Source organism: Camellia sinensis, chromosome 3, assembly GCF_055761805.1.
Source record: "Camellia sinensis isolate YWXY chromosome 3, ASM5576180v1, whole genome shotgun sequence".
Taxonomy (NCBI): domain Eukaryota; kingdom Viridiplantae; phylum Streptophyta; class Magnoliopsida; order Ericales; family Theaceae; genus Camellia; species Camellia sinensis.
Window position 1 is genome coordinate 53,411,004 of NC_138963.1, and position 19,254 is coordinate 53,430,257.

General features: G+C 42.6%; 1 protein-coding gene across 1 annotated transcript; it reads left to right on the forward strand.

Annotated features, from left to right (window-relative positions):
- Nucleotides 1-16,336: 16,336 nt before the first annotated feature.
- On the forward strand, nucleotides 16,337-18,552 carry LOC114278064 (aquaporin TIP1-2). The gene is made up of 3 exons (XM_082917463.1): nucleotides 16,337-16,648; nucleotides 17,234-17,484; nucleotides 17,968-18,552. Exons 1-3 carry the CDS (start codon nucleotides 16,516-16,518, stop codon nucleotides 18,340-18,342), a joined length of 759 nt encoding a protein of 252 aa, XP_082773589.1. The 5' UTR covers nucleotides 16,337-16,515; the 3' UTR covers nucleotides 18,343-18,552.
- Nucleotides 18,553-19,254: the final 702 nt, after the last annotated feature.

Consider the following 19,254-nt stretch of genomic DNA (forward strand, 5'->3'; position numbering starts at 1 on the left):
CGGGTGATGATACGGCTAGCAGATAGTTCATAGGTTCTAAGGGTCTATTCAATTTCCGTGAGAAAGCATGCGATACATAAGAATGTGTAGACCCCGAATCAATCAGTACATATGCATTTTGAGTACAGATAGAGAGAATACCTGACACAACGGTCTCGGTATTATGCACATCTCCCGGTACTAGTGCGAACACTCGGCCTTGCCTCATAGGCTCTTTTCCGGTAGCTCTGGGGTTAGGCTTTGGTGGAGCATTTGATACTGCTGCGCTTGGTGCAGCTTTACCACTGGCTTGTGGAGCAGAGGGGCAGTCTTTAACCATGTGGCCCACCTTGCCACACCTGTAACAGGCTCCAGATATTCTGTAGCAAACCCCTTTGTGCTTCTTGCCACATTCAGAACAGGGTGGTATGAAACCACTCCCTTGACTGGGGCTAGTTGTCAACCCCGTATTCTGTTTCTTGTTGGCTGGGTTGTGCTTGCCTTTCTTAAATTTGAAACTCTGCCTTTTTCCATGCCATTCAGTTGTTGGTGTTTCAGATTGTTTCACTGCTGCAATGTTCGACTCGGCCATCAATGCCCGGTCGAGAACACCCACAAAAGTCGGTAATTTCAAAACATTTATCCGGTCAAGTATTGCCACATTAAGGCCACCTTCAAATTTTCTGGCCTTCTTATATTCGGTATCCACCATGTGCGGTGCATATCTAGCAAGCTCAGTAAATTTCGTTTCATATTCTGCAACGGACATTGTGCCCTGCTTCAGCTGTTCAAATTCAGTCACTTTTCTATCCCTGACACACTGAGGGAAATACTTTTCAAAGAAGGACTCCTTGAACTGAGCCCAAGTCATAACAGTATTTGTGTCACGGGTCAACATCCACCACCTTCTAGCCTCTTCTTGTAGGGTGAAGGTAGCTAGCAATACTTTGTTTGCTTCTGAGCACGGAAATACTTCGAACAATTTTTCCGTTTCCAGTACCCAAGCTTCAGCTTTTAATGGTTCGAGGCCTCCCTGAAAGGATGGCGGTTTCATCTTGCTGAATTTATGGGTGAGAGCAATAATATCCCCATCATCCACATTCACATTAGGTTCCGGCTGTACCGGAGGAGGAGGTGGGGGCGGTTGGTTCTGTTGTTGTTCAAGTCTAGCAGTTATCAGTTCTATCATTCTTTCCATTCTTTCCATTCTTGCCTCGGTAGACGAGGATTCAGGTTCATTTGTATTGTCCATTTCACTATAAGCAGTTATAACAGTTTTAAACATAAGCAGTCATTTGTTTAACAGTTTAACACATTAGCAGATCTTCAGTCATAACATAACCACACACTTTTCAAGTTCATGAGATGCCCTAATAACTTTTCTAGGACACCCTATAGCTCATTTGGACACGTGTGTGCGGTATAACTCGTGATAAGTATCGCTCTGATACCACTCTGTCACGACCCAAACCCGGCCCTATGGGTTTAGCACCGTAACCGGCCAGTAATCCGAGATTACCGAAGGCCTGCAGAACGGTAATACAGTAAAACAGAGTACAGGGCCTGGCGGAAGCCAATACAGTAAATAAATAGTGTCCATTGAGCTGTGACAGTCTGTATGCAAAAAGGCTTTTCATACATTCACACATAAACAGTACAGAACAGTATGTACAATATTCACATCCATTCAACTAGGGACTCAACCCTACAGAACAGTACAGAAAACATTCCGTCTGTACAAAACAGTACGGTCTATACAAAACAGTAAAACAGTACAGAAGGGGGAAAAGCAGACAAAACACCCCCAAGCCATAGCATGGCAACTCGGAACCTCTCAGTGAGGCACAAAGGCTGGCTTGACAAAACTGGAGTAACCCTGACGCCTCTAGCTGCGGTCTGGTGCCTGTACACCTACATATATATATGAGCAGTGAGCTAAAGCCCAGTGAATAACATAAAGCGTAAAGGGGTTTAGAATGAATGTCCTTACAGTAATGAAAACAGTTCAATTTAATCAGTATTTCAGTCGTTCAGTACAGTAAACAGTCATATGTGGTACATCCATTAGCATAACAGTAACAGTAGGTCTTGAAAGACCGAACAGTAATGATGGCCATCAGTCAGTAAACAGTAGTGGTTCCACGAGGGAACCGACAGAGATCTCTGTAACAGTAACAGTAACAGTAAACAGTAGGTGCTAAGGATGCCACAGTACAGTTCAGAAATAAAGGACATACATTCATTCAGTTAACAGTAATCAGTTCAGAAAACAGTACAGTTCAGTTGTTCAGAAAATAATCATTTGTGAACATATCTTTACACAATCGTTACTCACAGAGTTCTGGGCTACAGTATGCTAGAGCGTGTCTCTCCAGTCGCCAACCCTACACAGTTAACAGATTGAACACACACTAAGCTACACAGCTGGGAAAGATGATAACAACTTAATCCCTAATGCCTCGGTGTGTTCTACATCTATATCCTCAACAAGATGCCTTAAACTAGGCCTAAGAATGCCTAGAATGGGATGAGGATGCACAGATGTACATTTAAAAGCATGTTCAGGATTTTCAGAAAAACAGAGTCCCGCTCGAGCTCAGGTTTCCCCGCTCGAGCGTACAGGCAAACAAAGGTACACGCTCGAGCGCAAACTTTCCCGCTCGAGCGTACTGTAAAAGTACTGGATGGGTGAAATCTCCGCTCGACGCCCGCTCGAGCTTGAGACATGACTCCGCTCGAGCGCCCAATCCTCCGCTCGAGCGGACTGCAAAACAGTGCAGAGAGATGCTGGTTGCTCGGATTCTACGCTCGAGCGTAAATTTCCCCGCTCGAGCGGAAGTGCGAAATCTGGAAAACCCAGATTGCACCTCCAAGCTCAAACTCAAGTTCAAAAGCATCAAAACTCGACCTCTTGGGCTAAATTTCCAGAAAACATCTATAAACGTATAGAATAACATGTTTTAAAGCCCAATTTGAGAAATCAAAGCCCAAGGGTGTTTAATTCAAACCCAATTTCAAACCAATTTCAAATCATTTTCCAAGAACAATCTTCAAACATGACATGCATGATCTTAAATCATTTTCAAAGCTTTAATGCTGTTTCAAGAGAGCTCAAGCCTTCAAAAACAAGATGAACTCATGGAGTATGACCAAAAGATGGACATGCATGTGAGGTATGATGAACCACAACCTCAAAACTTCAATATATGTACATGCATGCAACACTTAAGCTTCAATTCACCATTAATGACCCAAATCATGACTTAGCTCTACAATCTAACATGGACCATGCAACAATCAACTCAAAACATGAATAAGAAGACAATGGAGCTACCTTTAGTCTTGTATTTCAAGAAGGGAGCTCAAATTAGGTAAATCTCCTATGATCTCTTCAAGCCTTTCAAGCCAATCAACAAGAACAATTCTCTCTCTCTCTCTAACTCTCCTCTTGGGTCGGTTGAGTGCAAGAATGGGGGAAGAAAGTTTGTTTTGATCAAGCACGTGGAGTGTAATAAGGCTCAAGAGGTGTGAAGTGGTGGCCACTAAGTGGCGAAACGGTAAATAAGTCAACTATGCAATTTAACTCATACCCAATCAATTTTCCGATAATTATACCATAAATTCATATTAATTATGAGGGTCACAGAACATCAATCGGTTTCTAGTTCGGCCGCCGATAAGGCCTTCAATTAGCAGTTTAAACATACGAACATGAACAGATAATCATACAATCAAACAGATAGAATGAAATTAACTAACATATACTCAGTCAATTCAGTTCCAGTTTCAGTCAGTCAGTTCAGTACTTTTAATCAGTTCAATTATCGGTCAGTTATCAGTCATTATCAGTTCCGTTTAACAGTAACTGGTGATCAATCAGTCATTAATCAGTAATCAGTATGAGGGTTGTTACACAGGCATAACCACGGTCTTCAAAATTCTAATTTATCGCATACTTAGTGAAATCCAAGACGAGGAGTATGTCCGGTTTCCTGCTAAGTTGGGCGATGAACAGAAGGGTTACAATCCGCGGTATCGTTGCACATTTCATCGGGAGCGAGGCCACCGGACTGAGGATTGTTTGCCTTTGAGGCAACACCTGGAAGAGCTAGCCGCGGCCGGACACCTAGACCTTTACATTGATGGGGGCGTAAAGGCGAACCAGGCTCCGGTTGAGCCCAGGGGGCAGGATGACCGAGATGAGCCACCACAAGGAGTTATTAATGTCATCCACGGCATAGTGAAACCGGAGCGTGTTTGCGAACTCCGGGGTATGATCAAAAAGGCCGAACATATGAGGGAGGTTTTGTCGGTGCAGCTTGCCATCAAGAGAGGGAAGACCATAGAGAAAGATGTGATTAGTTTCACATCAAGGGATCTAGAGCGTATTCAGACGCCGCACAACGATGCCTTAGTAGTAACACTCCGCGTCAAGGAATTCGATGTAAAACGGATCTTGATCGATCAGGGAAGCTCGGTCGAGATCATGTATTACGACGCGTTCAAGCAGCTCAAGCTCCGGGAGACAGATTTGGCTTCGGTAACTTCGCCACTGGTTGGTTTCAACTCACAACCGGAGTGGCCTTTGGGAAAGATTATCCTGCCGGTCAAAGCGGGATCCGTGGTCAAGCAAGTGGAGTTCTGGGTGTTACAAGTTCCTTCTACTTACAATCTAATCCTTGGAAGGGGATGGCTTCATGCCATGCAAGCCGTAGCGTCAACCTACCATCAGGTGATAAGATTTCCCTCGGCTATGGGGGCAATCGAGGAGATTTGGGGAGATCAGGTCATGTCCAAACAATGCTTCGTGGCAGTGAACGGGAGCCGGGCTGCCAAAGGTTTCGTGCAAATGATAGAAGGACCGGAAGACCGGGGAGTTCTTGACGATGTGGGCACCAAGGCAGAGGACAAAGCTGTTGAGGAATTGGTGGAGGTACGAGTTGATATGGTGCGGCCGGATAAGTTCTTCCTGCTCGGTTCCAGTCTCACGGCCCAAGAAAGGACCGAGATGGTTGAGTTTTTGATGACCAACATCGAAGTCTTCGCATGGTCGCCTTACGATATGCCTGGCCTCGATCCAAATTTATCTGCCATCACCTCAATGTCTTCCCCGGAGCAAAGCCAGTCATTCAGCGAACAAGGAGATCGGCGCTTCATCACGCCGAGGTAGTTGCAGAGGAAGTGAAAAACTTGCTTGAGGCACGAGCAATTTAAGAAGTGCACTACCCTCGGTGGATTTCCAACACAATAGTGGTTCCCAAGAAGAATGAGAAGTGGCGAGTTTGTGTCGATTACAAGACAGTTAACCGAGCTTGTCCGAAGGATAGCTTCCCTTTGCCCCGTATTGACCAGCTTGTGGACTTGACTGCTGAACATAATCGGCTCAGCTTCTTGGATGCCTATCGCGGCTACCACCAGATTGCCATGCATGGGCCCGACCAAGAGATTACTTCCTTCACGACTCCAAGAGGACTCTTCTGCTACCGAGTCATGCCTTTTGGTTTGAAGAACGCCAAGGTAACTTTTTAGAGGATGGTGACCAAGATGTTTGCTCCTTTGCTTGGGCGGACAATGGAGGCCTACATTGATGATATGGTGGTTAAAAGCCGGCATGCAGGAGACCACTTATCTGACTTGGCCGAAATGTTCGCCATTCTCAAAAAACACAAGCTGCGCCTGAATGCATCTAAGTGTGCCTTTGGCGTGGGATCTGGAAAATTTTTGGGATTCCTAGTCACGAACCGAGGCATCGAAGCAGACCTCACTCAGATCAGTGACGTGCAAGATTTGAAGCAGCCCAGCTCGACTAAGGACGTGCAGCATCTGGCCGGGATGGCCGCCACGCTTAATCGATTTATAAGCCGGTCATCAGATCGCTGTCGCCCTTTCTTTCAAGCATTGAAATCAAAGTTCTCGTGGGACGAAGATTGTGACCGGGCTTTAGCCGAGCTCAAGGAGTATCTTTCTTCTCCGCCACTGTTGGTTACACCAAAGTCAGGCGAGGAACTCTATCTTTACCTTGCCGTCTCACAGCATGCAGTCAGTGCGGTGCTTGTCCGAGCTGAAGGAATTAAGCACCTCCCAATCTTCTACGTCAGTATGACCTTATTACCGGCAGAGTCGAGATACTTGCCGTTGGAAAAGCTTGCGTTAGCATTGATGATGGCTTCAAGGAAGTTGGCGCACTATTTTCACGCCCATACCATCATCGTTCTGACCGAATTTCCCCTTAAGGCCTTGTTTGAACGGGCAAACTTTTCTGGCCGAATTCTCAAGTGGGCGGTCGAATTGGGTCAATTTGATGTTAAGTTCCAGCCGCGCACTGCTATAAAAGCCTAGACCTTGGCCGATTTCATTGCGGAGTTCTCACTTGGAACTCATCCGGTGTGCCCGGTCGACATTGCCGTGGCAGATGATGAGGTGAACGCAAGCATGACCGAGACACGACAACTTGGTAGAGTTGGCAACGCGGACTTTGCGCGCCCCTCCGGTACACCCTCAGTTTGTACAAATCCACCGCACGGTGATGCAATAATGGAATTGGGAATCACCGTCCAACCTGCTCTGTCCGGTACCGCATCACAAAGGGGGAAAGAAGTGGAGGCACTCAGCACAGAGCCTGCGGCCGGCATAATACCGCAACCTGGAGATTCGCCTACGGACTTGGGCATTGTAGATCAACTTGCCGAGTCCGGTGCCAAATCACCAATGGGGGAAGAAGTGGAAGCACTCAGCACAGAGCCTGCGGCCGGCATCATACCGCAACCTGGAGATTCGCCTACGGACTTTGGCATTGTAGATCAACTTGCCGAGTCCGGTGCCGAATCACCAAGGAGGGCTGATGTGGAACCAGTCGGCACAGAACGTGCAGCCGAACAGCCGAATAACCGTGATCTCATTGACCTTCGAAACTCTCAGGACCCTTCAGAATGTTGGAAGCTCTTTGTGGGGGAGATGTGGAAACTTTTCGTTGACGGAGCGTCGAACCGTCACGGTGCCGGGCTAGGTATCGTTCTTATCTCGCCGGATGGCCTAACTATTGAACATTCTATCACCCTTGGCTTCCCAGCATCCAACAACAAGGCCGAGTACGAGGCACTTTTGGCCGGACTCAAGAGCGCTCTTCAGATGAAGGCTTCTGAGCTAATGGTGTACAGTGATTCCCAGCTTGTGGTTAACCAAGTTTCTGGGGTTCACGAGGCGAAGGACGACAGAATGGTAAAGTACCAAGCTCTGGTCAGGGACCATATCAAGCGATTCCAAGCGATCAGGGTCCAACAGATTGGCCGCGAAGAGAATGACCGGGCCGTTGAGTTGGCCGGCCTTGCTTCTATGGTCGACCGCACATCTCCCAACCCTCTGTTGATCGAATTCCTTCCAAGGCCCAGCATTGAGGAAATCGGGCAAACAGATGTACACTGTGCCGAGTTAGGTCCTTCTTGGATGGACCCTATCATCACCTTTCTCAGAGAACGGACCCTTCCAGCCGATAAGAAGGAGGCACACAAGGTGCAAGTAAAGTCAGAGCGGTTTTGGCTCTCTCCTTCAGGAGCTTTGTACAAGAAGTCTTTCACCGGTCCTTACCTGTAATATGTGCACCCGAGCAGTGTGGAAGCCTTCCTGTACGAAGTTCACGAAGGCATCTGTGGCAGTCACATAGGGGGCAGGTCCTTGGCCTACCGCGCTATTTCACAAGGCTATTGGTGGCCGTGCATGCAAGCCGACGCATAGAAATATGTTCGCAAGTGCGAGAAGTGCCAAAAGTTTGCACACCAGATCCATCAGCCGGCCAGAGACCTTCTTCCCTTAACCAGCCCTTGGCCTTTTACAATGTGGGGATTAGACATAGTGGGGCCATTCCCAACAGCACCAGGCAACCGGAAGTTTTTCATCGCGGTAACAGACTACTTCACCAAGTGGGTTGAAGCCTAGCCTTTGGCAATAATCAAGGAGAAAGACGTGAAGCGGTTTGTTTGGCAGAATGTGATAACACGGTTCGGCGTCCCTAAAATTTTGATCTCTGATAACGGCACCCAGTTTGACGGTCGCCTATTCAGAGGGTTTTGTGAAGATTTGAAGATTGAATTCTACAACTCCACTCCGGCTTACCCACAGTCCAACGGTCAAGCCGAGGCGTCAAACAAGACTATTCTTGACGGACTGAAGAAGAGGCTTGAGAAAGCCAAGGGAAAGTGGGCCGAGGAACTTCCCAGCGTCCTTTGGGCATACCGAACTACCCCGCGGCGTTCTACTGGGGAAACTCCATTCGCTTTGGCTTATGGCATGGAGGCGGTCATACCTTTGGAAGTAGGCATGCCCACTCTCAGAAGTGAAAGTTTTGAGCCCGAACAGAACGTCGAGGCCATCGCCCTAGAACTAGACCTAGTGGAAGAGCGTCGGGAGAAGGCCCTGATCCACGTGGCCGCCTACCAACAAGAGCTCTCAAGAAAGTACAACAAAACGGTGCACCCCAGACCGTTCAAGGTAGGTGATTGGGTTTTGAGGAAAGTTATGGGCAACACCCTGGTGCCAGGCGAAGGCAAACGAGGGGCAAATTGGGAAGGACCCTACAAGATAACCGGTCTGGCGGGTAAGGGGGCATACCTCTTGGAGGATCTCGATGGTAGAGGAATACCCCGGCCATAGAATGCGGCCAACCTCAAACTATATTATTTCTAGTTTTAGCTTTCTTTTTGTGTAAAGGAATTTTTTGGCTTACACTTCAGAATGTAATTTTTTTTGTCAATATATAGAAGTGTCCTCTTTGCTTTGGCATTTTGATTATTGCTCTGTTTTGAGTTTCCGAACTGAGATGATTTACTCCGGTTGGAAGAGTTGATGACTTGCTTAACTTAGGATTCCCAACCGGGATGGATTATTCCGGTTGAGAGAGTTGGTGATTTGTTCAACTTTGTTGTTCCAACCGAGATGGTTATTCCGGTTGAAGAAGTTGATGTTTTATTCAGCTTAGGTATTCTCAACCGAGATGGATTATTCCGGTTGAGAGAGTTGGTGATTTGTTCAACTTTGTTGTCTCAACCGAGATGATTATTGCGGTTGAAGGAGCTCAATTCTGCTACTTATACCCTGATGTGAATTCCGGTCAGGCCAGGTGGTTCAAACCGACATGTTTTGCTTAAGAGTTGGAGAAAACTGTGCAAACACTTGATGAAATTAAAGCTTTTCATTGATAAAAAGTTAATACAAAAGGTGGGGAACTTAGCCCGATTACATTTGCAGACAAAGAAAAAAGAAAATTAAACTAAGGGGGAGAGGTCTGGGAATTCCTCATCAGCTTCCAGGTTGACCGTTGCTGTCTAGTCCTGGACACCGGTTCCAGTCTAGCCGGGCTGCTCCTGCTCGGTCTGGTCATCTCCCTCAGCGTCTGTCTCGGCTTCTTCGAGTCCTTCCTCGGCCTCAGCCTGCAGCGCGCTGAAGACGTCATTGGCGTATGGAATGAGGTAGGTCGGTAAGAAGACAGCCGGTGGAGAGGCAAACACGTCAGTGTCAGGACCTTGACCGAGCTGTTGGCAGGCAGACTTCCAACCGGCCTTGAAATAAATGTCCTGGGTGGCGAAGACTTGTTTTTTATAGCTGTCTTTCGCCTCTTTGAAGCCGGCATTATTGGCGTCTTCACAATCCTTCTCCCTAGACTTCTTGAGCGCGTCAAGCTCGGCTTGGAGCTCGTCCCTCTTTTTCTCGGCTTCGTCGAGTTGGCCAAGCAACCGGTTGTTGTCGGTGTTGGCGATTTCAAACGAGGACTTTGCTCGGCCAAGCTCGGTTTGGAGGCTTTGGACTTGGCTGGCAGTGCCGGCTGCCTTTTCCCGAAGTCGGTGGATGCGCTCCATGACTAAGTGTTGTTTTTGGATGGCCTGCAAAAAGGAAACCTGATCAGAGAAGAAACCGTGCAAACACTTGTGAAAATTTCAGAGGCAGATTGAAGCTTACCCTGGCCATGGACTTGACAGACGACTTCACCAACCGAGTGTCAAGGACGTGGTCACTGCCGACCACGTCGCTCGGTAGGAGAAAGGCCTTGGAAAGATCGTAGGCGAGCAGGTGCTCTTTGTCGCCCTTGATCGAAGCTATCGCCGGGATGTCTTTACCCGGTGCTTGAGTAGCGGATGCCAGATTGGTGTTGGGTCAGCTGTGACGGTAGGTTGCTCGGTGGATAGTTCGGTAATCAGCTCGGCAGAAGGGTCCGCGCGAGCTCTTTTGCCAGCCCGGCGTGTTGCTTGGCTTGACTGCCCGGCAGCTGGAGAAGCTAGGGCGACCACGGTGCCACTTGACTGATCGGCGGCTGGCGAGCGGATGGCGGCGCTCGGTATCTCGGCAGACATTGCGGTGAGCAGGTTTTTTATTCGGCTTCGTTTGGCCATCTCTTGCTCTTCTGTCAACCGGATTAATGGAACGTCTGGCAAAGTTGGATCTGGAGGAGGTGATGGAGCACGGAGAAAGTCTGTAACTTTACTCCAGCGGGGAGCTGAGTATCTGTAGGTTGGAGTGTAACCGAGCAACTCGTTGCAATCTCGGTGGTTGTAGCGGAGCACGGTCCGGATTGCTTCTACGTTGGGGTATTGGTAGTTTGCTTGCAAGACTTGAATTGCTGCAAGAGGAACAGGAAGAATGGTTAAGTGCAGAATAATAAAGTGAATTGACCAAACAAGATAGCACGGCTTACATGTGGAACCGAAGTTCTTGCTTATGAACCAGCCCGGTACCTCGGCTGTTTCATAACTGCCGGTTACCCAAAAGAAATCGTCATCGTGCAAGTCCTTGTCTGGTGTTCCGGTCACGATTTTTTCTTTGCCCGGCCTAATCTTAAGGTAATAGGCGAGGCCGTCGTCGGTGTGCCCCAGGGTGTACTGCCATAGTATCTCGGCTAAACCTAAGTTAGTGCCTAGCAGGTTATTAAGCTCGTGCACACCGTTTATTATTCAGTATGTGTTGGTGGACACTTGAGTGGGTGCTAGCCCGGTGCGACGCAAGAACTCTGTAATCAATGGGTTAAGGGGGAAACGAAGGCCTCCTTCGATGATTGACAGCACGGTAAAGGGGCACTGCTCTCTGCCCCAAGGCGTTGTCTCAATTTTTGCAAGCTCAAGGTGGACGTCGGCCGGGATGCCGTACTCCTCCCTGAACGCGGCCAGAGCAGCCGGAGTATCTACCAGGAACCGGAATTTCCCTATGTACGGCCTAGGAGGTTTGGCACAGTGGTAATTAGAGGCTGACCGGTCTTTGTTAACCTCGGTAATGGTCAGTGGTCCACTTGGACTCTGCAGGAAAAGGATGGCAAGTGTAAGAGGAAGCGCGGTCGCGCAAAGCGAGCTTGACTTTAGCTCGGTCATGAAGAGTGCCAAACCACCTCGGTCGTAAAGGCTAACCAAGGAGCTCGGTTGCCCAAGCGGACAAGATGTTAGCCCGATCGAGCGACCAACTCCTTTGGCTATCCCAGTTTTTACTAAGGTCGGGGCGAATAGGTTCTCAGCTCGGTCTAAGCGGTTTTTTGGATCTAAGGATGACCAGGAGCCCGGTCGTCCCCAGATCTTCGAAGTTCATCAACGAAAATGAAGAACACCATGAACAGTAAGGGGTTTGGGACGATTCTGTATGCCTAAATCCTAAAACATAAGGAATAGGTGCCCTAAAGTGTAGAATAACAAATGTAATAGCGAAAGCTCGAAGAGACTTACCAAGATTTGGTGCAAATGTAGTTCCTTCCAACGCAAACATAGAGCAGGAATGAGAATGAAAGCTTGGCGATGGCACAACAGCTTCGAAATGCTTGGAATGCCAGAGAGTCAGTAAGGATCAAAGGAAGAAGGAAGATGCATGTTTATAGGGGCGGTGAGGCTGCCCAAATTCAAAATTGAGGGGACGGCTGGGTTAGCTGCTCGAGGACCAACAGAGGATTGACACGTGTCCCCATTTATGGCAGCATCAGAACTGAAGAGACGGGATGAAGAGTCGAGGGGTCAACCTGGCAACTTTTGGAGACAGGAATGTCAACCAAGGAGTTGAACCGGGCAAGTTTTGAAGATAGGAATATCAACTAGCTCGGTCGCCATTTTGTATACTAAGGACCGAGGAAGTATTACCCCGGTCAGGGTGGGTAATCCCAGTCACGCTCCAGCGGACGGAATTAAGGGGCAATTGAGAGGGAGATTAATGATATGGAATTGGGCCAGACAGATTTGGGCCAGACAGAGTTGTGCCGGACAGATTTGGGCCGAACAGGTGTTGGGCCAAGTTGTGTGGCCCAGCCTTGAAGGAAGCTGCTCGGTTAAGGCAGCGCGTGGATTGATAGAGCTGCAAGGATCCGTGGTTACGAAGCCGGTCAGGTGAAAAGTCCAACACCAGGAAAGGCAAGGTTGGACCGAGGTACCTGTTTGCTCGGCAGGTAGGTCGACTGCAGACAAGCGTGAGTTGTCCCGAGTTCGGCTTTGCCGAGATGCCACCGAGTCCGGTCCTCATCTGAGCTTAGCTGTTGGAGTACTTGGGCATGAAGCGCAGCATGGCAGACGATGGCCGAGATGATACTGCCCGGCTGCCGAGCTCCCAGGAGAATGGGCAGACAGTTTGGTTAGGTGGTGCTCAGCAAGGTTTATGCTGACAGATGGGATAGTAGTGCCATGTGTTGAGAGGTCACTGGGAGTAGATTTGGGGCGCAGAAGGTATATAAGCATGTATGTGCCCCTCATGCGCAGACAGATGAACATTTGGTGAGACATACACCAAACACTCAACACTCTCCCTCCTCTCTATCTATTCCCTGTGTGTGTGTTCTGACTTGTTCGTCGGAGGGATTTTCCGGCCACACACCGCCGGGTAGCTCACTGCCGTTGTGTACGCAGGCAATCGGACAGAGACGGAGCTCGGAAGAAAGGTGTACGGGCTTGCCGGAATATTTGCTCCCCGTACATTTTCTATTTAACAGATTATTGATGAAAATAACTCTAAGTGATATGTAATTAAAAAAATTTAAGAAAACCCTAGGTAATTAGAACAAATTTATAGAATTCAAAGCATTTATTTTAAATCTCAAGACTGTGTTTAATTCATAGATTTGGATGAAAATTTGGAAAGAAAAATTCAAAAAAGTAGATAAAATATAAATAAAATATAGTTACATTTCATATACTTTTTAATTTTTTTTTTTTTTTAAATTTATGAATTAAACACAACCCAAATGAAGTTAATGTAATTTTCCCGTCACTTATTCATAGCCACCCTCATATAATTCAATAAAATAATATTATTCATAGCCGCCGTCACTTATTCATAGCCACCCTCATATTATTCAATAAAATGATAAATTCCTTGTTTAAATTAACATATTCAAGTTAGTTATCACACAATTTTTTTTTCTCCATAAAATCAATAACTCTACAACCCCTTATTACTTACAACAATCATTTATATATTTTAAATATCAAAATTTTATTGTCGAAGTCACATGCGTAAGGCAGACAATTTTACAAATTTTACTAGTTAGTATAATAATTTCCTATCAATAATATAAGAAAAATATTAGTCACAGTTTTTTTGATAATTATATTAGTCACAGTTGAAAGAAGTATAATTAATCCTGATAATCATATAAAATGTGTATTATAAAGATGATTTAAGATAGATAAATGCTGAAAATTTCATTTTTAAAATAATTTTTCGTATTTTATTGACAGCTTATTGGAGGGCAGGCCTTGTAAAACAAACAACAATGATTCATCCCACTAAAAACATCACCACTAATAGTACTAATGCATTAAAAAAGTAAAAAAAAAAAAAAAAATAATACAACTCCAAGACCAAAACATCACATCATTAATGACGGGACCCACTGCCACCTAATTAGTGGGAGCACTAATTAATGCTCCCAAGCATTTTTCGTAAAACAAAAGGGAAAACTACCTGACAGTAAGGGGGGATATCGGTCCGTTGACCTGGCTAAGTCGTTCAATTTAGTCTTATTTTTTTAGGGTTTAGTTGATTATTTTATTCTATAGAGTCGAGTTTGATCAACATTTTTAGCCCGATATATTAATGGGCAAGGTTTGATATTTATATTTTCAATTTGACCTGATCTGCTATTAAATTAATTATTTAATTATAATATATTAAAAAATATATTTTTTGTTGAGATGTAGACTTTATTTTTGTTGATTTTATTGAAACTTACATTTGTAGTGATTTGTGATTGAATTTATTTAAGAAATCCTTCAATTTATACACAAAATCTCTGAATTTATAATGATATCAATATATTTATTTAAGAAATATAATGTGTGATTAAATTTAATTATGTAATGTTTTAAATGTTTTTAACATATAACCAAATAGATGAGTTTAGAATTTATAATTATTTTTTGAACCAGACTTGGATAGATATAGAGGTCCGACGCTAAGGTCAGACCAAATTTGAATAAATACAAAATTTGTTATTATGTAATGTCGATCCAGCCTAAATCCAGCCCGACCCGACATATGCCAACCCTTTACCTGATAGGGATGTCAGATAAAAAAAATTATAAATTAATAAAAAAATTTATAGCATTAATTATTAATATTTATAATATTTTTTTATTTATTTGTAAATAATTTTTCATTGACACATCATAGTAATTTCCCCAAATGCCAACGGTCGGTCAATCATTGGCTTTTGGTCGGCGTCAGCTTATTGGGACGGTCCACATCATTTTAAGAGGACACGTGGCCCAACAGGATCGAATTGGAGGCCCGCCTTAGACAGCGACAAGTCCTTCCCAATAAACGCATTCTTAAAATGTTCAATAAATTATACCCTTAACATAATTAAAATACAAATTGTTTTATGTGATTTTAAAAATTATATTGTACTCTTGAGATTTCGAATTTCATAATAAATCGCTCTTTTATTAATAAATTATCAAGTCAATTAATAATTTTTAATGATGTTAGAAATATGTTTCAATTAATAATTTAGATAATTTTATTATTATATAGGAGAGTAATTATAAATTTTATTTTTTTTAGTTAATTCTGTTAAATAAAAAATTCTAACAATGGGGTATTTGTAATTTTTCAAATTACAAGAGGCAATCTGTTTTTTAAACAAACTTCAAAAGTATATTTGTAATTTACCCATAAATTATAAATAGTCTTTTTTTTTTTTTAATATTCACTTACTAGAATTTATTATTTAATAGTATTGACAGAAAAAAATAAAATTTCTAACTATCTTTTAATATAATAATAAAATTATCAAAAATACTAATTAAAATATATTGTTGATATCATTACAAGTTGTTAATAGACTTAATGGTTGATTAATGAAAGGAATTTTTTGTTATGCCATTATAAATTTTAAGGAGATGTAATTTTCAAAATTATAAGAAGTAATTATTATTTTAAGCAAATGTTTTTTTGGTCAACCTTCTAAGTAGTTAGATTTATTAGTTTATTAGTGAAATTAGTATACCACTTAAAGGGCCTCCACTATTTTATCAACTTGAATATTTGACCTTTTCTCTAGGGGTGTTTGCAGTTCAGTTGTAGCTGGGAAACCTCTAATTTGCTATTCGTTTGTTGGATTAACGGATTGAAAAAAATCAATCTGCATCTGTTTGTCGGATACGGATTGAGCAGATTGACGGATGGATGCAAATCGGTTTGATGGTTTAAATTTTTATAAATTTTAAATATAATATAACAACTTGTCAATATTTTTTTTCGATAACAATTCAACTCAACATAATCAAAATATTACCAAGTAAATTGTTAAATACCAATAATAAATACATATAAGAAAACTACGCATTATCAAAACTATTTCATTACTGTTTTTTTATTCAAAACTATTCAATTTGATTTTTTTTTTTTAAATGACAAAATTAAGCCTTATATTTTTCACACAAAAATATCCAATATCAACACTTACCATTTGATAAAAAGATTTTCAAATTGAAAACATAACAAAATATCTAAATTATTTTTCAATTGAAAATATAAACAGAATATTTAAACAAATTGAATATACAAAGTCTTACAAATTACTAGGGGTACTCGCAGTTTGACGGTTCGGTTGCGTTCAAAGGAATCTCAAATCTGCCATCCATCCAAAACTAGGCAGATTGAAAAAAATTAATCCGCAACAGTCTGCTCGTCATCACGCATCCGTTCAAAATGTGACGGATCGCTTCGATTTGATCAGTTTGGATGAATCAGAATATCCGCTGAACACTCTTACTTTTCTCACTTAAGGTGTAGCTACACGCTAATTTACTACAAGGGCCTTGGCATATTAAGCAAATTATAAGGGTGCAATTGTAATTTACCCTAATAGTTCCTAGAATAATCTGTTACCAATTGCCAACCGGTTATTCCGGTTTCACAGCTAGTGTTGTCGTTAGACCGCACACACTCTCCATTTATAAATTGGTCGGATTGAGAAGCAAAATTAAGCAAAGAAAGTAAGCAAGAGCAAGCCATCTCACCGTTGTTGAATTTTGAGTTCCATCTTGGAGAGAAGAAAAAGATTCAAATTCAAATTTTTGAAAAATGCCAATTGCGAGAATTGCTATTGGAACTCCAGCAGAGGCGAGTCAGCCGGATGCCCTCAAAGCGGCTCTAGCAGAGTTCTTCTCCATGCTCATTTTTGTTTTTGCTGGTGAAGGAGCTGGCATGGCTTTCAGTAAGTACTTCATAGCTTGTGTTCAACTCGTTACATAAATAAATCAAATCTAAACATATTTTAGAATTCATTTATTTTTTATGTCAAATTTAAATAATTTACTATTCAATTCGATTATTTTGTATACACTATAAAAAATTCAAGTTACTCAAGTTCAGCTCATTAAAACCTCGTTTGAAATCGATTCATTATGTTAACAAATCAAATTTGAACATATTTTGAAATTAATTAAATTTTCAAATTAAACTTAAACAATTTACTACTCAATTCAACTCGACTCGTTTATCTCCCTTCATTTTAATACTTACAATATGCATACAATATTTTGAAATGGGATTAAAAGAATCTATTTGTTTGATATAACTTTTCTCAATATGACGGACTATAAACAATTTATTTTTTTTAAATTTATTTAAGTTATTTTTTCCTCCTCAGCTATAAAACAGGATTTGCACCAAATACACTACACTACCATAAATTTCCCCCCCCAAAAAAAAAAAGCCCCCCACTAAAAACTGTAAATAATTCTAATAAATTGCACCAAAGGACTAAGCAATTTTCCTTTAATGGTATGGTTTTTGACAGACAAGCTAACAGACGATGGGTCAACCACACCGGCCGGCCTGGTTGCTGCATCGCTAGCACATGCATTTGCACTGTTCGTGGCGGTTTCAGTAGGGGCTAACATATCAGGGGGACATGTGAACCCAGCAGTCACATTTGGAGCATTCATAGGGGGTCACATTACATTGTTGAGAAGTGTTTTGTATTGGGTTGCCCAATGCCTTGGTTCTATTGTGGCTTGCTTGTTGCTCAAGTTCTCAACTGGTGGAATGGTATGCAAAATTGATTTAAAATTAAAAATTTTAAAAATAAAAATAAATAGACTATCAGTTTGTGTTTCAGAAGTGCTGCTGTCATTTTCATCCAAATTTTGTCAAAATCAGGACTATAAAACGAACTAAATTACTCGTTTTTGGCTCGTTAAAAAGCTTTATAAAAAGTCAAGCCACTCGAGCTTAGCTCAATTAAAGTTCAGTTGAAATTGACTTGAAAAATAAGTAATTCAAGTTTAAATACATTTTGAAACTCATTGAATTTCGAAGCTAGGTTTGAACAATTTATTCCGCTCAACTCTTTTTCGTTTACAACCCTAACTAGAATGATATAGAACACATATTTGGAGACCGTAGATCAATAAAACACTGCTCATTCATTTGGTTTTTGAACCATAGATCAATCAAACACTGCTCACACACACAAACAAGTTATGTGCATCACTCTAATTTTTTTTCAACTCATATGAATACGATGTGCAGGAAACATCAGCATTTTCCCTCTCATCCGGCGTGTCAGTATGGAACGCCCTCGTTTTCGAGATCGTGATGACCTTTGGCCTTGTCTACACCGTCTACGCCACTGCCGTGGACCCCAAAAAGGGCAACATTGGGACCATTGCTCCCATCGCAATCGGTTTCATAGTGGGTGCCAACATCTTAGCCGGCGGTGCCTTCGACGGCGCTTCCATGAACCCAGCTGTGTCCTTCGGCCCAGCCGTTGTCAGCTGGTCATGGGACAACCACTGGGTCTACTGGCTCGGTCCCTTCGTCGGCTCTGCCATCGCTGCCGTGGTCTATGAAGTGCTTTTCATTGCTCAGAACACTCATGAGCAACTTCCCACCACAGATTACTAAGAATTTAGTCTTTTTCTAGGGCTCTCTCTCAGTAGGTGGTGGTGAAAGAGTTGGGAGTTGGTTTCAATGATGTGGGTGTTTCGGTTGGGTTTGATTTTCAATTTCAGGAGTTGGTACAGGCCCTAGTGGGTGTTGTTTTATTGTGAATTTGTCATGTAATCTTTGTCTTGTTTCTTTGGAATCAATTGTTGACCATTGTTCATATGTCAAGTTGAGTTGTTTTGGTAGAGATGGACTGTGGATTGGATTATTAAATCTATTAATGCTAGATGCATAGAATAAGAACACATAATATACGCAAAAAATTCATTGTGGCTGAAATTCATCATGAGTTTGATGTGGGTCTTAGTCACACAATGTATTTTCTATGCATATTTTGTATTCTAATTCCATACACGGCATTGTTAATAATCTAACAAAATACATAATCTAATGATTGGTTAAGAAGATTAGGATTTGGGCTAATAGTCCACCCATGGTATTTCCCATTTGAGAGACTATTAATCCTAAAAAGGGGTGGGATACAAAATTGATAAGATTTTATCAATTACTCATTATAATCCTTGGTTAAAATCTAGACATGGAATACGATACATAATTAAGAGGAATTGGTAATCTCAAAACTAAACTCTAGAAGTTCTAATCTCATCTAATACAGTTCATACAAACAAACATAGCGTAGCTTAGCTAACAGTCTAATCAAGCAACCAAACTAGAATGGTTTAAAGAGGCTAATAGATATAAGATGATTTGGTAAGCATCATTGTGATTTGAGGTTCACGGGTACACATGACAAACTATAAGATTCTTGCATAATGGGACAAATTTTCAAAAAATAAAAATAAAAAACTAATTTGGGCACATTCTTCACTTTTAAAATGTTTTCTCCAAGAAAATAATTTTTCATCCAAA

Excerpts from the sequence above, each read along its gene's own strand:
- LOC114278064 (XM_082917463.1), top strand. The coding sequence starts at position 16,516 with ATGCCAATTGCGAGAATTGCTATTGGAACTCCAGCAGAGGCGAGTCAG. Across the intron at positions 16,649-17,233 it reads AGGAGCTGGCATGGCTTTCA|ACAAGCTAACAGACGATGGG; the intron begins GTAAGTACTTCA and ends GGTTTTTGACAG. Across the intron at positions 17,485-17,967 it reads AGTTCTCAACTGGTGGAATG|GAAACATCAGCATTTTCCCT; the intron begins GTATGCAAAATT and ends TACGATGTGCAG.